This window comes from Leopardus geoffroyi, chromosome A1 (genome assembly GCF_018350155.1).
Source record: "Leopardus geoffroyi isolate Oge1 chromosome A1, O.geoffroyi_Oge1_pat1.0, whole genome shotgun sequence".
NCBI classification, from domain to species: domain Eukaryota; kingdom Metazoa; phylum Chordata; class Mammalia; order Carnivora; family Felidae; genus Leopardus; species Leopardus geoffroyi.
Genome location: NC_059326.1, coordinates 223,639,381 through 223,661,857, shown reverse-complemented (window position 1 = coordinate 223,661,857; position 22,477 = coordinate 223,639,381). Strand labels below are relative to the sequence as shown.

Sequence of the window (22,477 nt, the reverse complement as noted above, 5' to 3'; positions counted from 1 at the left end):
TTCCTCTACCGTCTATTTCTCCAACCAGTCATGATGGAGTTTAATAGTTCCATTCAGTTCAATAGTTACAGTGTCTTCACCTGTGTGTGTGTGTGTGTGTGTGTGTGTGTGTGTGTGTGCGCGCGCGCGCGTTTCCTTGGTGGTATGTAATGGCCATCCAACTGCATCTATTTGGGGGAGAGGTAGTATTAAATTTCTACCCTCTGCCTACATGGTGAAAGGCCAAGTCAATAAAGACATCTTGTAACATAAAGATGTGTCTGGACTACTTAGCAGAAGTAATCTCCAGGTACTGACAATACTGCTGTGCCCTTCTAGAATCTTCCTTACCACCTAAACAAAGGTGGGGACTAGAGGAAAACTGCAATGCAGAAGGAAAGGTGTGCCTATTTCCATTCCGTCTACCTCCCCGCCACCCTCCCTCCCTCTTTCTGCTTAGGGTGGTATCTCTGGCAGTGTGCACTTCTGCAATGGTTTCAGCCCCCTCTGAGCTCCCTTCTTCCCCGGATCCATGCAACAAAGCCCAGCTCCTAGGGTCAGGTAACACGACTCTTCTAGCCCTAGGGATACAGGACTCCTTCGCTGGTTGCCTCATGACCTGCAACTTGGTTGGTTTTTTACCTCTTTCATTTTTGTAACTTATTCCACATATGTGATTCCTGCTCTTGATCTAATTAACAGTGGATTTTGTTTTCCTGCTTAAACTCTGTGTGATACATTCGGTATTAACGGGTCTCTCCCCAGCTACCTTGCTTTGCTTTTCTGAGTAACGACTATACTTGACCAGATACAAAGGTTAGGTTCTGTACTCAATTCTAATACAGTGAGTACTTTTAAATGAAAATCTGTGTTCTTTGCATTCAAACGTTAAATTAGTCAACATATGGGAATCTGACAAATACGTACTTCAGAGAGTTGTTCATTCTATGCAAAATAAAATTATGAGATTTTGAGAGAAATTGTTTTTTGAAGTGGAGAAAATGTTCATATATGCATGAAAATTTAATATATATATATATACACACATAATTAAAAACTTCAATATTTCTCAGAGTGTTCACCAGTCATTTCTTTAATTTAGCAGATGTGCTAATTAAGCTTATTGCACTGCTGTGGATTTAATATCAGTTTCTTATCAAACATTAGAAATTATATCTATAAATTGCTTTAATTTTCAGTGGAGAAAATTCTATTTGAAAAATAAAAAATTTTACTAAATTCAGCATTGTTCTGAATAGTGCAATATTATTTCAGGTGAATTTTCATTATATTAAATATTCATATATGCAAATGTATATATATTTTTAATTTTAGAGAGAGAGCACAAGCAGGGAAAGTGGACAGAGGGAAAGAGAGAGAACCTTAAAGTAGGCTCCACTCTCAGGGCAGAGCCCAACGTGGGGATTGATCCCATGACCCTGGGATCAAGACCCGAGCCCAAATCAAGTGTCAGATGCTCATCTGACTGAGCCACCAAGGTGCCCCTAATCTGTACATTTTTAAAGTAGCCCCCCCCAAAATAAACTAGAAAAAAATGTGCATATATACAATTAGAAGCCTCCTTACTTCTTAGTTTCTATGCTCACTCTCACCAGATCCACTGTTTGGATATACCAACTCTTTGTCCCACTGCTTGTTCTTTCATTATAATTTAAAATTTTCTGATTGTATCACAACTGAAAATTATTCATTGCTATACCATAATTAAACATGAAGGATTCATTGCATCACAATGACCTCCCAACACCTCTTGCATCATGCAATTTAATTACATTAACTTTTTTTATTTATTTACTTTTTGTTTATTCATTTATTTTTGAGAGAGACAGAGAGAGAGAGAGAGAGAGAGAGAGAGAGAGAGAGAGAGAACACAAGTGGGGGATGGCCAGAGAGAAAGGGAGACAGAATCTGAACCAGGCTCTAGGCTCCCAGTTGTCAGCACAGAGCCTGATGTGGTGCTCAAACTCACAAACTGTAAGATCATAACCTGAGCTGAAGTCAGATGGTTAACCAACTGAGCTATCCAGGCACCCTTTACATTATTAGTTTTAATTAATAATTAAAATTAAGTAATGCTATATTTTACTTCAATAATTTTAGGTAGCAAATAGTATGCTCCTAATGATTTTGGAGAAAATATGTATAATTTATCACCTTTTCACTCATAATTTTTGTCAGTTACATGATTTAAGTCTATGTGGTACATAGTATATCATGACTTATGATTTTCTATGGCTTTCTTTGATGGTATACATTATATTACATCTTTTATGCTTTTTCTAAGGTTTTATTTGAGAGACTGTATATAAATGGACAACGTTGAGACCATAAATTAAAACAGAACTCTGACTCACAGTTTGTAGCAAACAGCCCAAGAAACCAACCCATTATCTACAATAACCAGCCCAGGAACCAGGCTATTTATTCTCCGTAAGTCATATGTCTAGGAAGTTAAATGATTCACCTTACCAACAATCCAGGAAGTCAAATAATAACATTCAGCCCCAAATGGCCAGGACTTAATCAATAACTTGCAATTTCTCTACACCTTTCTCCCCTTCCTTTTTTTTTATTTTTTATTTTTAATTTTTTTTTAAACATTTATTTATTTTTGAGACAGAGAGAGACAGAGCATGAATGGGGGAGGGGCAGAGAGAGAGAGGGAGACACAGAATCGGAAGCAGGCTCCAGGCTCTGAGCCATCAGCCCAGAGCCCGACGCGGGGCTCGAACTCACAGACCGCGAGATCATGACCTGAGCCGAAGTCGGATGCTCAACCGACCGAGCCACCCAGGCGCCCCCCTTTCTCCCCTTCCAATCATATACAACGCTCTGCTTCTAGGTCACCCACCTACAGTTTCTCTATGGCAACCCCTCCAATCATGGCATACTCAAAACTTTCTCTTTGGTTCACTATAAACCTTTCCAACTCTTCGGCCTGCTTTGGAGTCTCTGCAAAAATGCAAGTGAGTGATTGTGGTTAATGGTCTTGTTATAGCAAACTCTGAGTAAATAGCCTTTGCTCATTCTCATTTTGTTGGTCTTACCTTATGTCCATAAATTATTTTCAAAAGTCAAGAGTAAGCACTATTTGATGACACAAAAATTATTCTCTACAAAACCCATTAATGTGACTTGAATAATGTGAAATGAAAATGTCTAGATTTCTAAGCTTTTATCACAAAAATGAGAATGTTAACAGAATCAAGATCAAATGCTTTTTCACAGTTCTTAAGGCATATGGCATATTTTCTACTCATTTTCTAAATCCAAATATCCTTCTTTCTAGAAATACTGTGTAGTTTAGTAATTTGCTAAAGTTCTTAATAATAAATACTTCTAGTATATTCATGCTTTGGCAGTAGATATGGTTGTTGATTTTTCCTAGTCTTTCCATGTTTGAAATTTTCTAAGTATTTTCATATCAGAAAAATTATTTTCTCTAATATTTTATTGATAATCATGATGCTGCAATGAAAGAATTTTTATACAGTTTTCCATTGTCTTTTTAATTTGTATCTTTGCTCATGAAAACTGTAATTCAGAGAAATATTTGTCCTTAAACACTTCTCTCTCTTTTTTTTTTTTTTTTTTGAGAGAGCACGAGTTGGGGAGGGGCAGAGACAAGGGGGACAGAGGATCTGAAGCCAGGTCTGCACTGACAGCAGTAAATCCATGTGGGGATCCAACTCATGAACCACAAGGTCATGCCCTGAGCTGAAGTCAGATGCTCAACCAACTGAGCCATCCAGGTACCCCAAAACGTATCTCTTTTTTACATTACATTTTAAAATTTCATTATCCAAGGAAATTTGAATGTGGGTTCTCAAATTAGTTAATTAATTAGTTTTCCTGCTTGGTGCTTATTTATATTTTTTCAAGTTGAAAACTCAGGTTTTCTTTTGTTCAATATATTCTTTGTGTGTGCGGGGGGAGGGGCACCTGGGTGGCTCAGTTGGTTAAGCATCTGACTCTTGATTTCCGCTCAGGTCATGATCTCATGGTTCGTGATATCTAGCCCTGCATCAGGATGTGTGCTGACAGCAAGAAGCCTGCTTGGCATTCTTTCTCTCCCTCTCTCTCTCTGCCCCTCCGCCCTCTTGTCTCACAAAATAAATAAATAAACTTAAAATATGTATATATCTTTTTTTCCCACAACAGAAGAAAAATACTTCTAGTTGATCATCCATGTCTATTACTATGTCATATATGCTTTCCCACTTGTCTTGTTTGCACTACACAAAGTAAGATGTCCCTGGCTTTATTTGCTAGATCACCAACTTAATCTTCAGCTATGACCATCACATCATTCAGGCCACTGATTATTATGTGTTTTAATTTCAGCATCTTACTTTATTTATTATTTTCTTATTAAATTTTTTTAGTTTATTTATTTTTTGAGTGAGAGAGAAAGAGAGAACAGGGAGGGGCAGAGAGAGAGGGGGAGAGAGAATCTCAAGAGGCTCCATGCTGTCAGCACAGAGCCTGATAAGAGGCTTGAACTCACAAACTACAAGATCATGAGCCAAGCTGAAATCAAGACTTGGATGCTTAATTGACTAAGCAACCCCAGGCAACCCTGATTTTAGAAATCGATTTTTTTTGTTCCTTGAAAACTTTACTCTTCATTTCAGTCTACTCCTGTTTAATGAATGCAGTAAAATCTCAGATTTCAGTGTCAGCAAATTAGATTTTTAATTTAAATTATTCTATTTTATCTGAATTATCTTTGTTTCTCTGTAATGGATAATTATTCAATTTGTTTAACTCCTGTCTTTTGTGTTTAAAAAGTGAGTTGAATTAATATTTTTTGAATGTCCCCAACACCCAAAGTGATGCACAGATTCAATAAAATCCTTATCAAAACCTCTAAATTCATATGGAAACACAAATAAGCAAAAAGAACGAAAATGGGGGCATCACACTTTGATTTCATAATATATTACAAAGCCGCAATAATCAAAATAGTATAAAAGCAGACATATATATATATATATATATATATATATATATATATAGAGAGAGAGAGAGAGAGAGAGAGAGAGAGAGGGAGGGAGGGAGAGAGAGACGGAATAAAGAAACAGGAGAAATGTAGGAGAAAACATAGAGATAACTTCTTGAAATTGGTCTTGGCAATGATTTTCTGGATATGGCACCAAAACACAGAAAACAAAATAAAAATAGACAAATGGAATTGCATCAAGGTAAAAAGCTTCTGCACAGCATAGAAAACAGTCAACAGTAAAAAGACAACCCTGGAAATAGGAGAAAATGTTTGCAAACTTTATTTTTAATAAGGACTTAATATCGAAAATCTAAAAGAAACTGATACATCTCAACAACAAAACAAACAAACAAAAAACAAACAAACAAAAAACAAGTAATCCAATCTTTAAAAAATGCAAAGGATCCAAATAGATGTTTTTCAAAAGAAATACAAATGGCTAATGGGTACACTGCTGTTCGATGTCACTAATCATCAAGGAAACGTAAATGAAAAGCTTAATGAGATATGACTTCACATCTGTTAGAATGACTATTATAAGAAAGATAAAAGATAAGTGTTGGCAGGGTGGGAAGAAAATGGACCACTGGACACTGTTGGTGGAAATGTAAATTGGTATAGCCATTATATTAAAAAAAAACACAGTATAAAGTTTCCTCAACAATTTACAAGAACTATCATATGATCCAGTTATCCCACTTCTGAGTATGTAAATAAATCCAAAGTGAATGAAATCACTATATGTGAAAGAGATATTTTCACTCTCCTGTCACTGCAGCATTAATTACAACAGGCAAGATATAGAAACAACTTCAATGTCTAAATGTCCATCAAAAAACAAATGACTAAAGAAAATGTGAAACAAGCAAAAATATATGGAATATATATTGGAAGATTATTCAGCCTTAAGGAAGAAGGAAATCCTGCCATTTACAAGAACGTAGGGAAAACTGGAGGTGATTATGCTAAGGGAAATAAGCCAGGCACACAACGCCAGATAGATTATCTTACTGAAATGTGGAATCTGAAATACTCAAACTCACAAAGCAGATAGTAGAATGATAGTTTCCAGGGGCTATGGAGTGAGGGGAAGTGGGGAGATGGTGGTCACATGGTATAAAATATCAGTTATTCAAGATGAATAGTTTCTGTAGATTTAGAAAACAGCATGGTGACTATATAGTTAACAGTACTATATTGTATATTTGAAATTTTCTAACAACATGGATCTTTCATTCTCATCACAGGAAAGAAGGAAGGAAGGAAGGAAGGAAGGAAGGAAGGAAGGAAGGAAGGAAGGAAGAAGGAAGGAAGAAAGAAGGAAGGAAAGAAGGAGGAAGGAAGGAAGGAAGGAAGGAAGGAAGGAAGGAAGGAAGGAAGGAAGAAGGAAGGGAGGAAGGAGGAAGAGAGGGATGGAGGGAGGAAGGGATGGAAGGAGGGAGGGGGAGAGGAGGGAGGGAAGAAGGCAGGCAATGTTGACTGAGATGATGAATATGTTAATCAGCTTGATCATGGTGATCTTGTCATAGTGAACACATACATCAAAAATATGAAGTTGCACACCTTAAATAAATAAAATTCCTTTGGTCAACTATAACTCAATAAAGCTGAAAAATTTTAAAGTTAAAACAGAAATTGAGTTGATGCTTACCCTTTAAAATAGGAATGCTACCTCTAAATAAGTGTGGCTGGATGGGTGCCCAGTGGGTCAAGGACTTTTGTGTCCTCCAAAGGAGAAGAATGACTTCCATCAGAAGGGACTGTGACATTTGCCCCCTGGTAAATCTCTTTTACTCTTTTTTTAATGTTGTTCCTCTCTGATAGGGAATTTTTGTTCACTGAAAGCTATTTTCTGCTTCATTCCCATGTTCCAATACCCCTAAGTATTTAGGGGGAAATCATCAACGGCTTTACAATAGAATAGAAACACATTTTCTTTGTATGCACAGATGAGATTGAAAAAAGTCTTTCTTGTTATAAAAGCTTTAATTTATTAAGTTGCCTGTGTGACTTCCCCAGGTCGTTCTGTGTTTTTGAATCTCCTAGGGCTTTCATGGGTAGAACAATTTTCACCTTTAATCCTCAGGGTTATAAATCTGACCTCTTTTCCCCTATTCAATTTTCAATGTTTTCAACGCTCCAGGAATTTTCAGCATCTCTTACTCATTTTTGTTACTCTATCTTGTTGTTATGGTTTCTTTTTGAAATATTTATGGTTTCTTTTTTGAATATCCTCTTTGACATGCCAAGGGGAGATATATCAGACAGAACAGTTTAAATTACGCCTCAGTGATAAACTGAGTATTTTAAATCAGAGAAGTACAGCATGATCTTAGTAAGAAAAATAAATACAAATGCGGTGTCATTTCCCTTCAGAAAAGCAATCTTAATAGCGTATTGTATGTCCTTCCATAGTTTTATCTTGGTGTATTCAAATGTCTATCATGTAATTATGTATATACCAAAGAGAACACCTTGCAGCTTCTTTTGCACCTAATAATACGTCATGAATATTTCCATGCCAACTAAACAAATATAATTTCAATAACCACGTGACATTCTACATAGCTCTTTCATGCATATTTAGACTTTTCTACTTGGTTGTATTTTTTATCGCTACGTAACAAATGGCCACACACAGCTGAATAAAACAGAAGCCATCAAATCTGCTTATGTTTGTGTGTGTGCTTATTTCTTGCTATATACTTGCAATGCTGTGATCAGCTTTCAGACTAGTGCCCTCTTCTGTAGAAGAGGCACTTCGAGGCGACACGGCAGCAGAATATTTAAAGAGGCCACTTGGCCTGTGCAGGCAAAAAAGGGACTAGCCTGAACTTCTGAGTTCTCTCCTTACCGGTAGAAGGGAGCAAGAATAATATTCCCCATTTACTAAGGAGGGAAATGAAATGTATCCAAGAGAAACCCAGTTGATCTCAAGAGGACTTACAAATGAGACAGCAGGGAGCCCTGCCAATCAAGGACTGACTGATCACTGAAAACTAGTGGGTACAAAGATATCTGATAGATGGCAGCAGGAATCCATAATGGCACAAACATTCTTCTTCCTCACTGTGACCTCTCTACCTGATCACTCTGCCTTCTGATCTTATGCCTCATTAGTCTGTCTCCTAGTTATATCTGATTGCAGTGTTTTTACCCAATTCCTGATCACTTCCTTCTACATATAGTTGATTGCTATGCATTTATTCTGTACCTAGGAGCAGGGCCTACCAAACCTCAGGCTGACACTTCTCTCTACACCTGAACACTGAACATTCATACCTGATTGCTCTGCCTTTACTCTATCCTGGGTCACTGTTCCTTCACTCTGTATATGATTCCTAAAAAATGAATCACCCAAAATGGTGTCTCAAAAAAGAAATACGAAATTCATAATAGAATTAGGGATCAAGTTCAGTTAAACCTGAGGCTGCATTTTTTGCACATGTACGATTTGAGAAAGAGATTTCAAGAGCATATGCCCTGATACATTGATTTCACACACAAATCTTTTTTTTTTAATTTATAAAATTTTATAATGATTTCAAATCGCGTGCTTTTGTTAAAATATAGGGGTAAGGCCATACATTAATTAAGATTATCAGTGATAATTAACTAATGGAAAGTATTTAGTATGAGATTTTTGGTTAGGTCTATTCTTCCAGTAAGAAGGAAGGAAGGAAGGAAGGAAGGAAGGAAGGAAGGAAGGAAGGAAGGAAGGGAGGGAGGGAGGAAGGGAGGGGGGAAGAGAGGAGGAAACAACACAATTGGTCATTATTAGGATGAATTTATGTAAAATACTAGTGAACTTCTGTGAAAAATAAGAATGATTTTAATTGGAAACTATATTCATGAATAAATGATAACAATACAGGGAAAATATCATATGGAATAATAACTCCCCACCTCTATAAAAATATATATATATAGTTTGTTTTTATTTTATATATAGTTTATTTACTGCCCATTATGTTTGTAATGTTTTATGACAAGGAAATTAAAGAAATAATATGTTAAAGAACCAAGAGGCCAGTAAAATAGCATACAAGTTTAAAGTCATTTAAAAGGCAAGGTGGTAAGTGACAAAATAATAAGTCCAGGATGCTCTAAGATTACTTTTAGGAAGAAATTTTAGTTGTGCTGATTTATTTTTTTTTAAGCATTATCTCCACCAAGAGACATGTTAAGCTCCAAGGTCAATTTATATAACAAAATCTTCCATTGGCCACTATGGAAATTACACCTATTATACTTTTTACCATTACATGCACACAAGTTGAATCTAGAATTGTCAAAATTCTAATTGGTTTGCTTTGTATTTCAATTTCCTACACTGAGGGGTATATACGAGAAAATCACTCTTTAAATATATTTTTAAAAACATGATGTGAAGATTTAAGTTTCGTGACTTGAGTCCAATTAATGGTGAAAAAATTATTCCAGCAAAGTATTTTATATTATAAATTGATCAATTTTAAGAAGGGAATTCCAAGTCTAGTCTATTTTCATAAAGAGTAAATGGAGAAATTTACCCATTATATATTCTTGGTTCCTTTGTGCATAATTGGCCATATTTACATGAATATTTCTCAGCTCTCTTCCTATTCCATTGATCTAAGTGTCTGCTTTTATGCCAATACTATACTGTTTTCATTACTATAGCTTTGTAATATGGCTTGCAATCAGGAAGTGTGATGCCTCTAGCTTTGTTCTTCTTTTCCAAGATTGCTTTGGCTATCAGGGAATCTTTTTAGGTTCCATAAAAATATTAGTATTGTTTATTCTATTTTTGTGAAAACTGCCACTGACATTTTGCTAGGGATTGCATTGAATCTGTAGATCACTTTAGACAGAATGGACACTTAAACAATATTAATTGTTCTCATCCATGAACATGGGATACCTTTTCATTTATTCGTGTCCTCTCCAATTTATTTTACTAATATTTTACAGATTTTAGTATACAAATTTTTCACCTTCTTAAATGCATTCCTTAGTATTTTAGTCTTTTTGATGCTATAGTAAATGGGATTGTTTTCTTAATTTATATCCTTCTCATAGTTTGCTGTAAAATGGATGCTGTTTTGAGCCACTAAGTTGTGGGTTTATTTGTTACCAAACATAAGCTAACTGACACAAGGGAAAAGTTATGAGGGGAAAAAAGTTATGAAACTTAGAATTTTCTTCCCAATTTCCACTTCATTAGTTGTTCATTGTGACTCCTCATATGCACTTTTAATTTAGCATGTAGAACAGCAGTGTCAGCCTCATTTCACTGAAATTATCTCATTCTGAAGTTAAGCCCCAGGGTAATGATTTTAAAATGGCTACTAGAATCCTGGAAGATATCCAGAGTGAAGCTCCCAAGATGTTTGGCCAGAACTAAATCAGTCCCCCAACAAGCAGTGCAATAAAGTAAGCACAGCTGGTGTCTCTTCTTGTTGCCCTGCAACAAAGAACACAGCTGCAAATGGAAATAGGCCTGGGAGTTAGAGATTGTAGAGGAACAAAGACATGAAAAAGATTAGGATGTTTTAATACATCTCCAAGGACACGGCACCTTGTGGAGTTTAAGGGTCATGCGGTAAATTTCATATCTTTTCTCTAGGTGCCAAACTAAGAATCTGTGCTCCATTGAGGTTAAGGTTTAGAAATTACATAATTATAATCTGAATAAAATATAAAACATTGTGTTCTATCTTCCAGATATTAAAATGTATTATTTCTATAATGTGTTACAATATCTTAAATATTACTAGGTGATTTTTACTTATAGGTATCTTTTCATCAGTACACAGAAGAGTGTAGAGGTAAAGATTTATACAATTTTTGTGGGGAAAAAAAAGGTGTGAAATTTACTTTCAGGAAAATTGCGTTGTGATATAGTATGGTTTTCCTTGAAAATTTTCTAGATAGAGAGTAATTACTTTTGAAAATTTAGAGTGACTGCAAAACAATCAAAATTTGTACTAAAACCTACTGATTCTCAGTGAAAGGAAAATTATAATTGCATAAATTTGGGTATGTATCTATAAAAATAGAAAAGATGAAATTATTGTTTTAAATTATTATTTTAAAATTGTAGTTTTAATTATTTCTTTAAAGAGAGTTATCAACTTATATAATCAAAACACCTTTACCAGCGTTTTAATAACAAGATGCCATTTTAGCATCACTAAATGTCTTAAGACCCTTATCGTGGCCTTTCTGAGAATGGCAATGATGTTTCCAAGCACAATTCTATTTATCCTATTTTCATTTCTAAAATGCCACACATGCAGTAGACTGCTGATTCCAAAGGCAGGTATAATTTCATCTCATAGTGAGTTTCCTTTTTACGCCACAACAATCAGTATTAACTTTTTTATTTCATCCTTTTAGGTCTCAGTTTTGAAGAATGTAGGCATTTCATAAAGTTACAGAAAATCTAAATTAAAGAAATACTTCTTTAAAGTTGTTTAAAGGACAAAGAAGACAATTATTCTATAGAATAATTGCTACAAAACAGTAGAATAATCATCACTGGCATGATAATGTGCAGCACATTAGAGAAAAAAGTGAAGTAATTGTTCATTTACATTGATAAAGTGCGTGCGAGTGTCTTCATGGACCCGTTTGAGTTACATTTTACCCTCCAGAATATTTTGCTATTCTGTCTACCCATGTTCACTTTGTTTTACTTAATAACATTTTTTGGTAAGTAAAAAAAAAATGCAATATGATAGCCAGTAGCTTACAAGGAATTCATCACAACGCAAATGGTCCTTTTCTAAATCAATGCTATAACACAACAAGTAGATTTTCTTTTAAAAATGACAGTCATAATGACTCTCAAGGAGCCACACTGTTATACTTCTTTTCTATAAGCACAAATGACCTAACTTTATTCAGTGGTATACCTCATTATTTTCACAATATTGTGCATTTGAATATGGCAATTAATATTAAACATGAAAATTGCTGGGGCTCCAGTGTGGCTCAGTCTGTTAAGCCTCTGACTCTTGATTTCGGCTCAGGTCCTGATCTCAGGGTTCGTGAGTTTGAGCCCCTCATCAGGCTCTCTGCTGTCAGCACAGAGCCTGCTTGGGATTTTCTCTCCCTCTCTCTGCCCCTCCCTGGCTTGTTTTTTTTTTTTTTTTTTTTTTTTTTTTCCTCTCTCGCTCTTTCCTTCTCTCTCTCTCTCTCTCTCTCTCTCTCAAAATAAATAAATAAACATTTAAGGAAAAAACATGAAAATTGTTGACCTAAGCAGATAGAATCATTTTTGGTCATAAAATATATGATCTGAACATTCTAACCATATGAGAGTCTCTTTGGAAGTTACTATAAATTTAACAAATATCATATTCTCCAATTCATGTTTCTATTTTGAAATGCTTTAAAAAAGTACCCCCCCCCCCAGAGGGGGGATTTGGGAGCATTTGGCAATGTCTAAAGACACTGTGATATGGTGGTAACAGAAGGGAGGGTACTAAGCATATAAAGTTTGGAAGCCAGGGATGCCACTGAATATCCTATAATACACAGAACAGCAAAGAATCATCCAGTCTCATACATCAATTAGTGGCAAGGTTGAAAAACTCTGATGTAGAGAGAGATGATTCCCCAGATAATAGCTGAAACTCAACGATATAAACCAAAGAGGTAAAGAAAAACATTACATTGAAAAACATGCAGTGACAACCACTCTAGTTTGTTTTGTATATTTCTTTATGAAACCACTCAGAATGCCGTAGACTTTGTCTGCTGATTATTACCCACTGACAAGAATCATGCAACTACATTATGCTTTGCTCAGTGGTCACATAGCACACAGCATAGTCAGAGGGCTCCCTGACCATCCCTTAGTGCTACAGATGTACAAGAAACATTAATCTGATAAATACTTGCACACTCAGGACGTCTCTTGTGCTGCCTTCTCTGTATTCTCATAGCATAGTCTGCTGCACTGTGAAAGGAATTCATCATTTGTACGACAATCCTGTTAATTTCCCCCTTAACAACACACACACACACTCACGCACGTGCACATACAACCCTAAGTAGACCATAAACCCATAGGGAAGATAAGAGTCAAGAGTATTTTGCATTATTGTGTCTTCTATGTGTAATGCCCTTTTAATTTTTTCCTTGTCTATTTACAAACCCATGCACACTATGTAAAATTATTTGAGGATGTCTTCTCTAAGTTTGCAAGCTGGACTTTCCACTTTATGGTTCCCTTATACTTTTGCTAATCAAGCACTATATTTAAATTTATGTTTATATGTCTGTAGCCTGTTCAAATTTAAGGTCTTGTTTCTCCTTCCTTCCTTCCTTCCTGCCTTCCTGCCTTCCTTCCTTCCTGCCTGCCTGACTGCCTTCCTTCCTTCTATTTTTTTTAACATTTTATTACCAGCCACTATCAGTTCTTAGCACATAAAATGCCTTTCTTTCCTCTCTCTCTCTCTCAAGAATTAAAGAGATACAAAAAAAGTAGATTTTTTTTTTCTTACGACAGGATGATCCACAAATTAAGTAATGAGTATATGATAAAAACAATGATTTTATCAGGCACCATAAATGTTTTTAAACATAAATGTTTTTTTTTTAATTTTTTTTTCAACGTTTATTTATTTTTGGGACAGAGAGAGACAGAGCATGAACGGGGGAGGGGCAGAGAGAGAGGGAGACACAGAATCGGAAACAGGCTCCAGGCTCTGAGCCATCTGCCCAGAGCCCGACGCGGGGCTCGAACTCACGGACCGCGAGATCGTGACCTGGCTGAAGTCGGACGCTTAACCGACTGCGCCACCCAGGCGCCCCTAAACATAAATGTTTTTATCACAAGCCTGCATTTCAGTTTTTATTATCACTTTGTAAATAACATCTATATGTATATGTAGTTTCTAATAAAGAAGAATGCATTACTCTCATAGCAAATAAAGCCCACAACCCGTTTTTAGAAGTAATCACCCTCACCACTACGTGGGTTTCTTTCAGATATGCCCTATGTGCCCATATACTACACAACACATCCTTATTTTCTAGAATAAACTGTAGCTTATTCCACATGCCTTTCTGAAAACTTTTTTTTCTCACTAAAACAATATAGATCTTCAGCATGTATATACATGCAAATTCATTCATTTTAAGGCTGCATAAGAAATCTGTATATGTTTGAAGAGTCATTGATTTGAAAACTTCCTTAATAGTAGACCTTAAGTGTATTATTATGAATAATACCATAATGGGCATCCTTTCACATATATCTTTGTATAACCATGTGAACATATCCATAAAATAGTTCTCTATAATAGAGATTGTCCAACAAATGGAAATGTTCTCCTTAAAATGTTGAAAGATATTGTTAAATTGCCATCCAAAACAAAACAAAACAAAACAACAAAAAACAAACTATGGGAATTCACCTTTCTGCTAACAGTCCTGCAACTTTAACAACTTTGTGAATTATCAGACTTGCATACTTTGGTAGGTAAACATTGGTTTCTCTTCCTCCTTTGTGGTTTCTTAAATTACTAGTGAAGCTTGAGTTTTTTCTGTGGATAATTAACATCTTTTTCTTGTGAATCTCCTGCTAATGGGATTTCCCCATTTTCTTATTCGGTTCTAATGAATTTTTTGTTATTAAAAAAATCTTCTTATGTAATACAAAATAGTCCTCTGTCCGCCATGAAGGTTTTTAAGTATTTCAGTTCATTTTTCTTTTGGTTCGGATTAGTATTATTATTTGATGGCTATGTTTTCAAATGCTTATTCATTTAAATTCATGTCTTCTTGATTATTGGTTATTGGATTCTTATCTTACGTTGAAAAGTCCTTTGTCTACTTCTTTTTTTTTTTTAGTTCTTGTGTTTTCATTAGCAGATTCAAAGTTTTAGTTTTTTTAGAGTTTAATCATTGATTTATTTCCCATTTACCTTGTCCTCAAGTGTGGAGAAAATCACACTATTTCAATTGTGTCAGCATCACGAGTACATCTGGTCCTCCACCTGAGCCCCACTCTTTAGCTCAGTTAATGGGGTTACTTTCCATTTCTTGACACTTTCATTTGCTTCACTCTCCAGCCATCTGTGTCACAAAGATTTTTCAACTTTTGGCACACATATCTACCTGGAAACTGTCCGTTGTCTTTATTCACACTATATGTATCTAATGTACATATTTTGGAGGTGCTAGGGAATTTTTTTTCAAAAGCATATTCTCGTTGGACTCCCTAAAGATTAGATTTCTAGCATAAATAAATGTCTATTCCCTTTCTCAGGCAATTTAGGATGAATTTTCCTCCTTATGGTATGTAGCCATCCCTGAACCCAATCCTTTAAACAAAAACAAAATAACATCAAATCTATCCCCATATGGCAAGAAGGAGACCCCCACCCCTGGCTCAATATGCTGTACAGATTCTGGAACATCCACTATTTTTCTTATAATTATTCCATAAATAGCTTAAACCAGGTTTTAAATTTGTAATTATATTAAAAAAATGGGAACTTAAGAGCTGAACCTCTGTCTGGCTTAGAAATATTTTCTAGGTTCACTTCTTACTAACCATGTGATCTTGGGCAAATTATTTAATTCTATGTATAAATTTCATTCTCTGTAAAAGGAGAACCACAATGTCACCCTTGTCCATGATGATACAAGCATGAAATTATTGCACATGGCATGCAATGCCTGACAAATAGTAACTGCTCAATAAATACTCCTTGATGCTGTTTCAATGATCATTACCACAACTGCTTTGACGACTTGTAGTCTCCAGTCCTGGCAAAGCTAACTGGTTGTTTTGGGCTGATCGATTTTAGATTTTCTGCAGAACTCACAGTCAACATTCAAAATATCCAATTTCCTCTTCGCCCCTGATCAAAACTTCTATGGATTCAACTGAGTCTACACTTGATGGCAACTAAGATTTAAGTGTCTGACATCAACTGCTAGCTACATCAGAGGCAAAAAGGAAAAAATCCTTTAAGGGTTGTTTTACGTTTTAAGATAAATAAGCTTTGTAAATGCTTATGAGTATCTAAAAAGTTTTATTGAATAATGTAGCTATTACTTACATTTTTAATGCTGTTATAATTGGGTCATAAACTGCAATCTTTTTTTATATTTCCTTTTTTTTTTCAATATATGAAGTTTATTGTCAAATTGGTTTCCGTACAACACCCAGTGCTCATCCCAAAAGGTGCCCTCCTCAATACCCATCACCCACCCTTCCCTCCCTTCCACCCCCCATAAACCGCAATCTTAAAAGACATGTAGTAAAATATCTCAAACATTACAGTGTCTACTTTTATTTATGCAAATTGTCACCTTAAGTATGTTGATATCTCTGTAGCAATATAAATAAAGAATTTACATGGCTAAAAAACCCTGTCAATTCAGCAAGAATTGCCAATGTCTCCCCATTAATGATGTTTTCTTGATACCTAAGCATTACCTCTACTTTAGCATTCAGAAGTTAATTTTAGTAAATAACATACCATCTAGACCCAATATCCTTTAATATTTTAGGCCACGTGTAAATATTAAGATGTTTCGAAATTTCTTCGGATTTCTCCACGCACAAACACACACACAAAGTTGAAAACTGGTTTTCAAAAGATGATGATTTGGATTCTCAAAACTCTATTAACTGCTCAAGTGAATAATGCTTTTTCTTACCCATATCTGACATTTCAGGCACAGTAACGATGTATGGTCCATCTGTGAACTTTGGAGCGTTGTCATTGATGTCTTGTACTTTGATTATGAACTCGGATTCAGGCTCAAGAGGCTTGTTTGTTCGTCGGTCGATAGCCTGGGCGTGAAGCACATAGTGGGTCTTCTGCTCTCTGTCTAGGCTTTTCGTTGAGTGGATGTCACCGGTGGTGTCATCGATGATAAATATAGTTCCGGCACCTTCTCCAGTAAGGATGTACTTGACAGACCCATCGCCTTTGTCAGAATTGGAGTGCAACTGTCAAATAAAAATGAAATACTTCAGCGTGAAATTATATTCCAGCTTCACGTCGTGTTATCTGAAAATTACCTATAATTTTGAACTTAGTTGGGTTATAACTTTTCTTACCTTCACAGTCTACCATATGGTGCTATAATCATTTCCTTTTCTGCAGTTTTTCTCTACTTGGTATTTATATAGATATCTTTTATCATGATCTATCTAAGAAATCCAATAATCAATTTAAGAGAAATTAATAAGCAATAGTAATTAAATTAAAAAAAAAAAACAATAACCCTTGATGTCATCTAGTAAATCACCACTGCATTAACTACACAGAATAGAATTGGATAAAGAAATTACCAGGAAATCACTGTTGCCCGCAATACTTCCAGGAATAATGACTTTTTATATTAATTGTTTGGCATTTTATTTCAAACTTAAAATTTAAAAAAAAAAGAAAAAAGAAGATATGGCAGGATGAGATTCAAATCATTAAAAACTTCCACAAAAGAGGCACTTATTTGTTATAGAGAAATTAATATTATAATGTGAAAAAATAAAAATATATATATTCCAGATTAATTGTTCAGATTTAGAATGAAAGAAAATACAGAATAATTTTTTTTACTATTATTATAAAACTTTAACTCAAAATTTAAATAGGAGTGCTTGATTTAATCAATACATGGTCCTAATGTTTAACTAATAGAAATACACTAATGAATTCTCATTTATTAAAATAAAAGTGGAATATTATACTAATAGATATTACAAAAGAAACATTTCACTAGCGAAGAAGTATTTAATAAGAAAGGTAAATATATATTAAGATAATTATAAACCACTTTTTTGTCATTTAAGCATCAGGAAATGCTTTTAACCTGCATGTGATTCATACCTCTTAATCTATTGTAACTTCTGCCATCTTTGCATAAGTGCCATTGTTATATTTCTAGCTAGAAATAACCACATTTTTTCTTAAATCTCACACATCTATTTGAAGAATTCTTTCTCTTGAGAGATCTGAAGTTATCCTTCATATGACATCTTTCTGGTAACCTAACCTCAACCAGTCACCTTCTGCTCAATTGTGACACTTGGAAACATTGAAAAAATAGAACCTTGTTCGCCGAAGTTTTGGATTTCTTACCATAATAAAGAGAAAATGTTCAAGGATTATTTTAAAGTCTCTGAACCCTTAGAAGACGTTTTCAAAAAGAGAAAATATAGAAAAATATAATAAACTATGACAAAAGGACTATTCCATGGTAAAATGAAGGCAACTGAATATAAATTGTAGTATATCCCAAATAATCTTATATCTTTCTTGAAAACACATAAGGCGTAAACAGGGACAAATTCTGATGGGAATCACCTAGCAAGATTCCACAAATCGTTATCTTTTCAAAACTGATTTTTTGGAGCTTTTATAAAGACGAATAAAAATGCATTAGCAATGTATGAAAAACACAGCTTTCAAAGATTCACACTTCATTAGTAAATTAACAGCTAAAAGAAGAATGCAGCATGAGTTGCGTGGAGACCATTGCATGCATGGATGGAAATGTATTTAGTCATTTCTTTTGGTTTCCTGCCATATCTTTTTAGCATCTAGAAGAAAAATTTATCATTTCTGAAGCAGATACACCTGCAAAATATCAACAGAGTGGCCTGTTTCAGTCTCTAACTTTGCTTTAATCCGTGACCCAAACAGAGCAACAAATTCATTTAAACAAATGGTTTTAAAACCTTTTCTCAAACTCTCTTGTTATGAAGTGAAACATTAGACAGTCTTATTAGCTATTGTTATACTATACATTAATTATAAGTCTATATAATGAAATTAAAACCCTTTTGGGGAAATGTCTTGTAGTTCTAGCATCTAATTTCAGAAAGACAGCGATGGTGATGATTGACTTTTATCATCAGGATGTATTTTTATATTCTTCTATGTTCTTAGGTTATTTTGATATTATTTTATTTTGCGTTAAAAGTTTGTATTACAAAAGTTGGTCATATTTAAAGAATGGCCTTATATATGTAGACTTGCAATGAAAGTATATAAAAGAAATAGTAAAGTTGTCAACTTAAAGCACTATGAAAAATATAACACACTCTATGCTTTATGTAGGTTGCGGTAAGCAATTCAGATAAGAGAGAAAATGTCAGTAATTTTATGTCTTTAGATTTTAAGACTTGAATCTGGTTCCACATAAAGTGTTTATATTTAACAAACAACTTAGCCTAAATATTTCAGAAGTTATGTCTGACTTGAAAATAGACGTGCAGTAAAACCAGTGAATTGTAATTTAGCAGTATTTATAATATTTGATAACATGGTAGAAGTTACATTAAAATGTTGCAAACATGTATTTGCATTTTATAAGGTGTTGACAATGCTTATCTTGAGTGTTTAAATAATGCAGATAATCATTTCAATAATGGAGTATTTAAATCTCTCAGCGGGCCTAGCTGAATCTTGGAATGACTAGTTTTTATGTTAACACTGTTGGGAAGCTACTACAATGGCATTTAGGCAAATTAATAGCTTAAATGATTAGGATGATCAACCTTTGTGAAACAACAAAGTAACTCACTCTCAGGATGACCCCTCATCTATCGAACACCCATTTCCAAATGTTCAGTTTGGTTTGGAATACATCCTTTGTAACAGAGATAGAGCCTTAGAGAAAAACCAGCTATAGAGAAAAATCAGCTTAATAAGTGAGCTTTAATATCTGGAAAGAGCATGTTTTATATTCGTTTTTTTAAGGCAACAGATGATGCATCAGTGAATGAATGAATGAAGGAATGAACGAAATGGCTGAGCAGGAATGGTGGGAGTAGTGGGCGTAATCTTCAAATAGGGACAGGAAGCTCTTTGATGCAGACAATCAAGTAATATGGATAACCAAGGGAGAGATGTGTTGTCTCTGAGTGTGGGCAACAATAAAGCATCAAAGGCAAGAAGCAGAAGTAGGGCCCATGCAGTAGAAATACTCTGGATATAGACATGGAGCTGACTTAGCAACAGCAAAATATGATGTTGTAAGATGAGCCAGCTCTTATGCTATTTAAGGGAGATTTTCTTCATATTGTACATTGACATGTAAAAATATTTGGGAGACAAAGTTGATGTTAGTCATCAGTATTGAACTCTTTTTGGCAGACAGTTTGGAAATAACAGAGAAAAGACAGTGGCAGGGTTTTATAACACACAGTGGTAGGAGTATACTCTCCGAGTCATGAGATTTTGCAAAGTGAGTGATATTTTTTATGCTGAAGGACAGATGTTACAATATTGTCCTAAAGCAAGAAGGGACAATGCTCGCGTATGTGACCACATAACAAAGTAGGGTTAATGAACTACTCTTTAGAAAACAGAAAAGGGGAGGAGAATGAAGAAAGAAAATGAAACCACTCAAGTAAAGCCAAATGACCACTTCTCTGGCATGACTTTAATAAATTGTCTCTTTCTTATGTTAAGTAGTAACCTATGGCACTTGGAAAGCTAATATGACTCACATGAGATCCCCCTGGAAAACTATTTATTCACCCTGGACCACATTCGGATCAGGACCTAAAAATTTATAGCTTTCACTCCAACTACAGAGTTCTTCACTAAGATAATATTCTATCCCTTAGGGAAGAATAACTTTAAAAGGTTAAGAAGATGATGGCAGAGCAATTAATTTCAAAAGTTGCTTTTAGTGAAGACTTCAAGCCACGTTAAAAAGATAGGTCACTGACTTAAAACGATAATATTTTGAACTACATATTTTATGTATTTTTTTATGAGTAGGAAACATATTTACAGCATTCCAGGGGAAGCCAGCCGTAAACATTGCATAGTAATCCCACTATGATTATTTTTCCAACACATAAAATGATGCAATATAAGGATCACATGAAATACATATTATTAAAATGTATTATGCACCCTTTATTCCACAACGCGTTATATTTCAAACAATAAGTAGATGAAACAAAATTCAATTGAACTGTTAATAAATAATTGACGTACAGAGGAAAAAACATTTCAAATCATATTAGTCTCTTGGTAACTAACACATCTATCTTGTGCAAGAAAAATACAGAACCATCAGTTTTAATTATGCACCAATTAATATGCAAAAAAGTTACATTAGAAATAGTGATGAAGTACTCTGTTCAACCACATATCTAATGTCAATTAACTAAAAGGTTAAGAAGTTAGGTGAGAGTAAGGAAATAGGTGTGGTTGTTGAACTAGAAACATCAGAGCTCTTTGCCAACATGTAAAAGCCTCCTGTTGAATTTCAGTTTTTCACTTTTAACTTCTTAATCAGTATTCTCAGAGAAGGAAACTAATGAACGAGGAGGAAGAGGGAAAAGAACAGGAAGCAGCACGTGTTTATTATATCCCCTGAACCCCAGATTAAGGGTATTACCGTACAAGATAAAAAAACTATAAGATATCTCTGAAGTCTGAGTTGCTATAATTCCATATCCTTCAGATATCCTCTAGAGAGCCCCATCTGGGTGTGCCAAATATTGGGGCACTGCAGGAGGTAAGTCAGTGGTTGAGAATTTCACTTTTAAGTGTTGGAAACCCTCAAAAACGAGCCAATTGATTAAAGTTGGAATGAGATATATGAGGCACAGGAGGACCTATTCTCTGATATCAGAGTTAATCTCTGTTCTTTCATCTGCCAATTAGGGTCTAGCTGAGAAAGAGATGGCCCTGGAAGCTGGTTTTAAAGAAAAAGAAATCTCAGAGTGTACTAACATTAGTACAATTCCGGCCCCAAATACTGGTCCAAACCACTGTTCACATATTCACAGGGGTTGTCATTTCATCCCCATTACAACTCTGTCATTGCTGTTCATTTTAGCCCTTTGTTCAAATCAGAAAGCAGTAGATGAATAGAGAAAGGGGAGGGAAGGAAAATTGAAATGGGAATGGCTTCAAACATTTAGAAAATGTATCTGACAATAAAATGTAAGATTATAATTTAATCTAGCAATCACTATTAGAAGTATATATCCAACAAATGTTTTTGGAGCATCTGCTATGTTCCAGTCCTGGTACTCAGTAGTTAAATACATCACTAACGTAGAGATTCATACCCTGGGAAAGCTTACATTAGTACCAGTGGGGAGAAATACACAGTAAGCAGAAAATATATATATATATATATATATATATATATATATATATATATATATATATATAGTGTTAGAAAGTGACAAGATCCCCACTTAAAAAGGAGAGAGAGAAAGAAATACCAGAGGTGATTGGGAAGGTGTAGAGAGATTGCAATATTAAATAAGGGAGTATGTTAGGCAGGACATTGGCCCCTCAAAGATGTCTATGTCTTTATTCTAGAAGCCTGTGAATATGTTACTTTACATGGTAAGAAGAACTTCACATATGTGATTGAGGTCAAGGTCCTTAAGACAGGGAAATTACCTTGGTTTCTCTAGCTGGGACAATTCTGATCACATGAGTTCTTACAAGGGAAGACCTGATCCCAGCTGGTTGA

At 34.9% G+C, this 22,477-nt stretch overlaps 1 protein-coding gene across 7 annotated transcripts in view; it reads right to left on the bottom strand.

Moving 5' to 3' along the window:
* The window catches only part of CDH18 (cadherin 18), a 1,006,396-nt gene that overhangs the window by 237,061 nt on the left and 746,858 nt on the right, over positions 1–22,477 (bottom strand). For all 7 annotated transcript variants that reach the window (XR_006702407.1, XM_045441405.1, XM_045441423.1 and 4 more), the window contains one exon: positions 16,673–16,967. Coding sequence is in view for 6 of the 7 variants with exons in the window: in XM_045441405.1 (XP_045297361.1) it covers positions 16,673–16,967 (295 nt within the window). In the remaining variant the exon portion in view is untranslated. The remainder of the gene's footprint in view (positions 1–16,672; positions 16,968–22,477) is intronic.